General features: G+C 36.7%; 1 protein-coding gene across 1 annotated transcript in view; it reads left to right on the plus strand.

The window, feature by feature from the left end:
- Window positions 1-9002, plus strand: part of PREX2 (phosphatidylinositol-3,4,5-trisphosphate dependent Rac exchange factor 2) — a 296072-nt gene extending 287070 nt beyond the window's left edge. The window contains exons 39-40 of the mRNA XM_019548936.1: window positions 1299-1366; window positions 5731-9002. Of these exons, the coding sequence (XP_019404481.1) occupies window positions 1299-1366; window positions 5731-5776 (114 nt within the window). The 3' untranslated portion in view covers window positions 5777-9002. The remainder of the gene's footprint in view (window positions 1-1298; window positions 1367-5730) is intronic.
- Window positions 9003-9352: the final 350 nt, after the last annotated feature.

Below are 9352 nucleotides of genomic sequence, written 5' to 3' on the forward strand. Positions count from 1 at the left end.
AGCCAGTTGGCGACCCATTTGACTGTGTGGGTGTCTACACCACAGCCCCCCAGTTTCTTAATGAGAACGGGGTGAGAGACAGTGTCAAAAGCTGAGTTAGTATGACCCAGATTTGCAACATCTGTATTGATTGGGCGCTTTAGTAGGGGTTTTTTGGCACTTTTATCTAATAGCTGATTGACTTTAGATAAAAGTGCCAAAAAGCCCTGTGGAAGTGCCTGATCTATACAGATGCTGCGGAGCCAAGTTGAACTAGAGCATTGCTTCTTCCAAGTAAAGTGTGTGGGGTTTTTTCCATGTTTGCAAACAGCTAAGTACAATACTATTCTACCCTATTCAAGTCCTGAAAATCTGTTAATGTTTCCTTTATTTTGTTTTGAGTTTGAATTTACAAGAGAGACAATAATGCAAAGGCAATTTAGGAGATAGCTTCCAATTCCTCTAAGATCTAGAAAATGCAATCAGACAATATTTTGTCAAACCTTAGTTTGAAAATCTAGCTCCCCAATTTTATCATGAATTTTTACCCATACTGCTCTTCCACATGTTGAGGCTTGTGTGTCTCTATAGACACTTTTCTGTGTTGCTCTTCAGTGTGTTTGACTCATACTTTTAATTAATTCAGCTTCACAGTATCCCTGTGAGGTAATGAAGTACTGTTTGTTCTATCTTATAGAGGACAGGAGACGCAATGAGATTAATTAATTTGCTCAAGTTTACACAGAGCCAAGAGCAAAGCACAGAGTTCCTCTTAGACTGAGTCTCAAAATAATGCCTTAATACTGCCTGCCTTTTCTGTGTTGAAGAAGCAGGTGCTCACCGGAAGCTTTCTTAGATCTAGGAAGGAACATGTAGTACTTGCTCATTCAAATTCTTATTATAATAAATGGGAGTTTTGCTGGAGTGAAGGGCCTGATATCAAGCCTCTTATTAGGAAGAGTGAGAGATGTCATGCAAATTAAATCAGAGGTATATAAGCAGTGTAGTTTTTCACTTGCTTCACAATCTCAAGTTTTGTTAAGCACTTCTCTTGCTTTTGGTCTGGATTGACGTTAATACAATATATGTTATTTAGCAAATTGGAGAACTGGAAAAGCTTCTTTTCGTGACTATTAGTTGTAGTTCCTTTTATTAGGATGTGTTTTTTTTTTCCTTGTTGGCTGCAGAATTTTCGTTAGGTAGGGCATCCTTAATGAAGCAAAATTATTAATAAAGTTTGTAGTGACATGTTTATTCAGGAGGTACACCAAAACTTGCATTAGCTGTATATGAAGCAAAATTGTTTTTCTCTTTTTCAGGGAGCAAGAGTGCAGAACACTGCCAAGAATTTAGGAGTGAGGGACAGAACACCACAGTCTGTCCCAAGGTAACCAAAGGGTAGACTTAATTGCTTGTAATTAAGACCTTTTCTAGTTTGTGACAGTTCTCTCTGCCAGATTCATGAATGCATGCAGCTCTCACAGAGTTGACTGTGTACTTAAGAGCAAAATTTGGCTTTATAAAGCCCACAGAATTACTTTGTTTTTTAATTGTTTTAATCCAATGAAAAGTAAAGCGGGTATAAAGGAAAAACCATATGCACCACTTAGAAAAGTTAAAGGAAAATTTTCTCTCTTCTTTTAAATCATAAGGAGCAGATTTGGCTTTTAAAAAATGGAGCAGGAGAGAATCCTTCCAGGCTGTGATCTTTCATGGGAAATATTTATGTCTGAATATTTTTTTATAAAATATTATACTGCAATATCTTATATGCTCTGTTTTTATAAAATATTATACTGCAATATCTTATCTAAATCATGTTTTCCACTAGCTTAAAAATGAGGCAGTATTTCTGTGTCTTACCAAAACATCCATTAGAATGAAAAATACGACTGTGCTGTATTTATGCGGACTTTAATGCTATAATGGATTTTAGACACTTGACAAATGCTTTCAAAGAAGTAAGGGGCTCACCGTTTGAATATAACTAAACTCACTCTGGCACTGTGTGTTTCTTCATCTTGGATTTGCCTTAAACTGGTTGTACTAATCTAGTTATTGTTTGCTAGGTTGATTTAAAATATGATATTTTATTGTTAAATAGTAATTACAAATTGATATACTATATAGCTACATAGATGTTGATACATACATACATGTGTGTGCAGATAGATCTACTGAAGTGTTAAAATTCCAGTAAAAATAAAGTAATAATTAAGAGAGATGAATAAGAAAAAATATCTGGAAAAGGGAGTGCAATAGTGAAATGGCTAAATTTGCAGGTGATACTAAATTATTCCTGGTAATCAAATTCCAAACTGATGGTGAAGAATTCATGGAAGATTTCACAGAACTGAGTGGACAAAAAAGTGTCAGATGAACTTCAGTGTTAACAATGCAAAATAATGTATATCTGGAAAAATAACTGCAACTATACATATACAGTGCTGGGCTATGAACAATCTATTACTATTCAGGAAAGAGACCTTTCAGTCATTGTAGATTGGTTTTTAAAACCTCATCATAATTCACAGCAGTAGCCAGAAAAGCCAGTAAAGTGTTTGGCATCGCTAAGAAGGGAATTGAAAACATCACTATGTCACGATAAATCCAAGATGGGCCCATATCTTGAATACTGTGTGCAGTTTTAGCCTCCATATCACAAAATGGATGTAGAAAAAGGTACAGAGAAGGGCAACAAAATAATTGTGCTTATGGAGCAGCTGCCATATCAGAAGAGACTGTAAGGGTTAGAAGAAGGATGAGAGGGATATAAAATCATGAAGGGTATGGATAAAATGCATAGGGAACTGGTATTTACCAATTCCCAGAATATAAGAAAAAGGGATTGTCCACTAAAATTAACAGGATTCTGATTTTAAACAAACAGGAAGAAGTTCCTTTTGTGAATTTGTGAAACCCTTTGCCACAGAAGTTGTAGAGGCAGTTAGTTCAAAAATGGATTAGACACATACCTGGAGGAGGTGTCCATTAGGAGCTACTAAATAGAAAGTCAGGGATCCCTAAACCAATGATGGTTGATGCCTGGGAAGGTATGAAAGGAGGGGAGTGAATTATATCAGACATGGCTTTCTCATATGCTCTCTCTAAAACATTACTACTTGCCCCTGTTGGAGACAGAGTAATAGGCTAGATAGACATGGGGTCTGACCCAGATTATCAGGTTATGAACAAAATGAGATAACCTTGATGGATTTTTCACTGTCAAGAATCAGCAGCCTCTGTGCCCAACAGGTTGCACTTGGAGATATGCTTCCAGAGAAGGCTTATTGCATAATAATTTATTGTGCAGTAAGCCTAAAGCACATTAATAGCATATGTCAACATGCCCACTGAAGACTATTTTCTTAGTTGCTATCATTTCAGACAGACACTAATAGATGCATCTGCTAGCCCTTATATCTATATTCTATTAGATATCGATCTAATAGAATATTCTATATAGATACAAGGTTTTGTTGAAACCTAAGCCCAAACTCATTTTCAGCATTGGTCTCTGAGACCAAGAAAACTAAAGTGTTCAGCCATAATTCTATTTTTGTCCTAACAACTCATTCTAAAGGCTAACCTCTTTCACCATAGAGCATATCAAACCAGATACTCAGTATTGTTTGTTGGCTTATGTATTTCTTCCACCAAAAAGGACTTCTTGCATCTGAGTTTAAGGTACATCCTCCATCTGACTCAAAAGCAGGCCAGCTGCTGAATATGCTAGGTAGGGGTATAGAGTAATCCATTGACCTTTGTAAAAGGTTGCTTCTGACAGATGAGCAGTAGTTGTAGTCCTAGTTTGAGTGGTGTGCCTAGTATGCTTCAAAACATCTTGAGGGGATAATACTTGCTCGTCATCTACAGTCAGCTTTATGGAGAATTCTTGAAGAGAGAACAATTGTTACAGTACCTGTTCTTAGAAATGTCTGTATGAATTCATGATCTTTCTTTCATTCTTCCTCTTTGGACTCAACAGCTATCTAGTTTTGGCTTTAAATGACATGGGAACTGAGGGAGACTGCTGTCATTTCACCTTTTATGTCCACTAACAGGAGAAAAAGGTGACACTGGAGTGTTTGAATAGCAGTGTTTATTAGGGCAGTACACAGACACTCATAAGGTGCATGTGGACTGACAGTAGGAACTACACTGGCAACATCTCAGACAGCCATAATTACTGTAGGCAATGTAACTTTATATTGCCCAGAAAAAAAGGCTGGAATCATTCACACAGCCCTACCATCCAGATCAGATCTATGCTTCAGCTTGCTGTACTACAGATCACACTGGAGTTGGCCAGGTATCTTTTAAGTTACTATTATAAAGACATCAATTCATAACACTTACACAAAAGATGAAAAAATAAGTAGTTAATAAAATGAGAGAGGACCTGCCAGCTAGGACCACATACTGTTATGCATGTGAACTAAAATGCCTGGGAGAGAGGAGAAAGAGATGCAGTGCTATCTTAAGTGGAGATGTTGTTACAAAAATCACTGCATTTTAAATGCTCAATCACTTGTTTGATGAAGAAAGACCTTACAGCTGTGGCAGCTGGAGTACAAAATAAGTCAGTAGTAGCAGTGTTGAGACCCGATTTTCCATTTTAGGCACTCAGATCAGCAATTACATGTGGTTTTACGGAGGTCTAGCTGTGGTGATATTGAATGTTAGAATATGAACAGTTACTAATAGTGAGGTGTTTGAATAATAAGCAGGTGCTTATTTTTGCAAACACCATAAAAGTTCTGTAACTGGATTCAGATCTCACTGGTTTTATACCAATATTATGCTGTTGACTGCAGTGGAGCCCCTTCTGATACACAGTTGGCATGTCTATATGAGACGCTAACTCCGCGGTAGTTTAGTAATACTGCATAGTAGTATGTCACAAGACAAACAATACTAATATGCTGCTACACAGTATTATTAGGCTACTGCACAGTAGCATCATTAAAAAAGGTGTTTGCTGGTGCTACTACGCAGTAACTCTGGTTACTGTGCATTTAATTTAGTACTTGTATAATCAAGTACTAAATAAATGCACAGTAACCAGAGTTACTGTGCAGCAGAGCCAGCGAATGCCTTTTTAGTGATGTTACTGTGCAGTAGTCTAATAATACTGTGCAGTAGTGTATCAGTACTGTTTGGGCTGTGACACGCTACTGTGCAGTATTATTAAACTACTGCAGAGTTAGCATCTCATGTAGACATGCACATGAATGTACGTGTAGATGTAACCAGTGGACATATCTATACTTACAATTAATGTGACTGAATTTACTCTGGTGCAATTTGCACTGGAGTAAACTAATCTGGGCATAGCATCTGAATGTGTGCCTGGTGACAGGAGTAAATTGAGCCCAGGTAGAGCAGCAGGCAGAAGCCTGGCCCCCAGCTGACTCGGCTAACTGGGTGCAGTTTGCACCTGTGTCACCAGCTACATGTTCATTTAATCACAGTTATTTACTCTGGCATAGGACAGTACTTGTGTTTGACAGGACTATCCTACACTGGAGTAAATTAGTCTACTCCACTCTAATTGTGGCACACTTCTAAATGGTGACACTTTACTGCACAGCGTATTAGTCTACTCTCCAGTAAAGTGCACGTGTAGATGCGCCCACTGAATACAGAATTGATTCTATTTGGTTGAGCCCCTTTTTGCCTGAATTTGGCTAGTTTTAATGGTGACATTATCCTCTGACAACACAGTGATTCTTTCTGTTTTTTTGATAGATTATACAAGCTGTGCCAGCCTCCACCTCCTGCTGGAGAAGAGTAAGGAGAATGAATCAAAATATAATAAACTGCTTTTAAGATATTGGACTAGAAAACAAAATCAAGATGCACTCTAATGGGACATGCCTGGTGAAGTGACAAGTAGAATTTATTTACTCAGGATAAAGAAATAGGTTGTCCTTAAATATTTCTCTGTCATCATTGGGTAACAGACTGTTGAAAAATATTTTGGGGCTCCATGTACTGTAGTGTCACGTGAGTAAAATTTGAACGTTGTGGGGGTTTTCCTGGAAATTTTACACTGGAATTTGCAGGTGACATGGCCAGGTCAGCAACACAGTTGCCTTTTGCACATAGACAGCAGTATTAAAAAAGCCATCCCATGTGAACCACATCAAAATGTCATCCAAGTCCACTGAGTGAACTCCCGGAAAGAAGAAAAGTTTAAAATTACCTAAATGCATTATGCATTTATATCTCTCTCACTGATTAACTTGTGTCTTTCCCACTAAGATACTGTTATTATGTTCTCCAAAAGTTTAGCAATAAGAAATTAACATTTTTGGTCTATGAAACACGTACATATTAAAGACTAAGAACCTAACTACAAATAGTCCCAATGAGTTTGGAATGACTATGTGGATCTAGCAGTCAATGTACAATATGAATTCCAACACAGTAAACTCAGTTACTTTAGTAAGAATTCATGGTCATCACGGATTTGAAAGAGCATGTTATTTCATCTTGTATAAATGGTGCAACCCTTTAAATTGCATAAAAATTAAAATATAGCTTTTGAAGATATATTGGGAGAGAGAGTGTGGTTGATATTAGGAGGGTGATATTAACATGTAATTAGAAGGAAGGTCAAACTTCAGCCTGCAGCAGCTGCTCTACTTTGTTGGGCTTCTATATTTCAGAAATCTCCATACAGTTGTGTTTATCTTGTAAAGTATTGTACATGGTATCATGTCTAACCAGACTGGGTAAAGGGCTGTGCTCTAGCTTTGAACTGGAAAATTTTGAATTTTATGGTATGTAAGTAAAGCATAGTGTCAAAACTTCATATGTTTATGTCAGTGTATAAAATATTTTGTTGGCATAAAGTTTTACGGCTATTGAAGTTGGTTTTGCAGACTGGTAGTTTCATAATTTTATGATTTTGATTTTGTAGGATGTTTTGAATATCTACATGGATCAGGAAAAACATTATTCATGTTTAATTATTTTCTGACCAAAGTGTTTCCAGAGAAAATAAATGTTCCTGAAAGACCCTTCATATGTATACACATTAAAGTAGAGTTACATTCTAAAATATTGCATCTGGTAGTAGTATCTAGATATTAGGGAGGGATGACTATAATCTAAAAATATAAGTATTATGGCAAATTATACTTCTATAATTGCACACAAACCTCTACAACATAGTTTTTTCAGTTCTATGTTGTCTATTCACATATGAAATTTCAGTAAATGTATTAACTCAGAAATAGATGAGAATTCAGTACAAGCTGTATTTTACAAAGAGTGTTCTTTCCATAGGACATATAATTGGTTTATTACTTTTCTCCAAAGGAGGAGTTAGTACTTCTACATTCTTCAGTATTCTTGATTTTATATGCAGATATTAACTTTGACAACAAAGTAAATATTTTATATACACAAAAATGTATGTGTAAAGACATATATTATAGTAGCAGTATGTGTATATCTAGTTATACCAGTTATGTAGCCATCCAAGCTTAAACATAAAATCTGTTAACTTCCTTTAACTGTGACAAAAAATGATACTGAACACTCTGTAAAGTCACAATTTTCCCTCCATTCTTGAAGTTTACATCCTTCTGATACTTGCTGGAAACTTTTTTTCAACATTTTGATAAACACGAAATTCTACTTTCTTAAGCTATATAGGAAGTAGGAGAACCCATTTTCTTTATCTAGTATGACTTAATGCTTTTACATAAGAAAAGAATGGATTTTGGTTTTATACAGTTGTTGTTCTAGTCCACATATCTCATAGTCTTAGACATGTTTTATTCAAAGGCAATACTGGTTAAGATTATCCTTCCTCTAGGCAAATATTACCAAGTAAATTTAGGCTTCTGCTTGCTCAGACACCAGAAATGTGCAGAAGACAAAGCTTTCTCATGCTAGGTACTATACCACAAATCATGTAGCACATTTAGTTTGGCAGTGTCAGGCTTTACTAGGAGCAAGGATTTCTTAGGGTGATATTGGACCAGCTATGCAGCTGGAATAGAATTAGACAGGTTTTTGAATGTGAAGACATTCTTGGTGAGGAACCTAATTCTCAGTGTGAGATTTGGCTACAAAATCTTTTACTGAGTGCTATCAGCTGAATGAAACTGATACAGTTCTACAAGAGGAAAATCTGTTGTATGCACACGCATTATTAGTGACTAAACTTATCGTCCAGCACTTCTGAACATCAGCTGAGTCACAATAATGATGTAGGAGTGCAATATACTCAAATCATTACATGTGTAATATGATAGGTTTAATGTAAGTGGGGTTTTGGCACTTGAAAGTGCAGGTAATAAATGTTTGTTAAATGCTAGCTGAGGACTGACAGCTATTAGCCAAAATCATTGGACCAAATTCTTCAATTACAATTTTTCTTGAGTAAGCACTGAAGGTATTGACCCTCCGCTTTTGTATCTGTTGTTACATTATATGTCTAAATGACTATTTAGTGGAGAAAAGGAAAGGTTTGAGTCCCCTGTTCTCTTTTGTTCTGAAAAATATATATGAGTTTACTTAACTCTCTGAACTTCATTATACAAAGTGCATCCAGCCTCTAGTACCTATGGCTTGTGCTGTGCATGAATTTAGATATTTAGGTTTGTATTTTCAGAGGGCTTTATGGATTTAGGCCGCAGTTTCCAACGGGATTTGGGGTTTGGATTTTCAGAGGCACTGAAGAGGGTTAGGCACACAGCTTCCATTGAACTTCTATGGGGAGTGGGTATGTAACTTGCTTGGGCTTTTTTGAAAATCATAGTCATGGCCATTTTAGACTTTTCTGTATCTCTTTACTTGCCCCTCTATTTCCTGAACTAATCACACATCCTAATATTTTTGGTTCATGGTTAGTTCAGCCAGGCATTGAAGATACCGTCTTACAGATTACACGTTTACACATGTTTGTGACTAAAGCTAATTATAATGTTGCGTAAACATGTAGGATATATTTACCCTTCCCACAGTGCATACACAATAAAAAAATCAATTTTCATTTTACACAGTATATTTATCTGCTCATAAATTCTTAGGCTTGTGAATGACAAGAAACAATGATTAACAGAAGTTCTAACACTCTCAGCTCATTAGATCTTTACTTCTGCTACAACCATTTATGCTGCTTATTTGTACATCAGTCATAGAATCATAGAATCAGTGAATCAGAAGGGACCTAGACAGATCATCTAGTCTGACCCCCCGCCATGGCAAGGAAGGAGCACTGGGAGTAGGAGGGGTCATAAGACCCCAGCCAGGTGCCTATCCAGTCTCCTCTTGAAGATTTCCAGGGAAGGTGAGAGCATACCTCTCTGGGAAGCCTATTCCAGGCTCTGGCCACCCTTACAGTGAAGTAGTT

Source organism: Crocodylus porosus, unplaced genomic scaffold (genome assembly GCF_001723895.1).
Source record: "Crocodylus porosus isolate Cpor-Errol unplaced genomic scaffold, CroPor_comp1, whole genome shotgun sequence".
Lineage (NCBI taxonomy): Eukaryota > Metazoa > Chordata > Crocodylia > Crocodylidae > Crocodylus > Crocodylus porosus.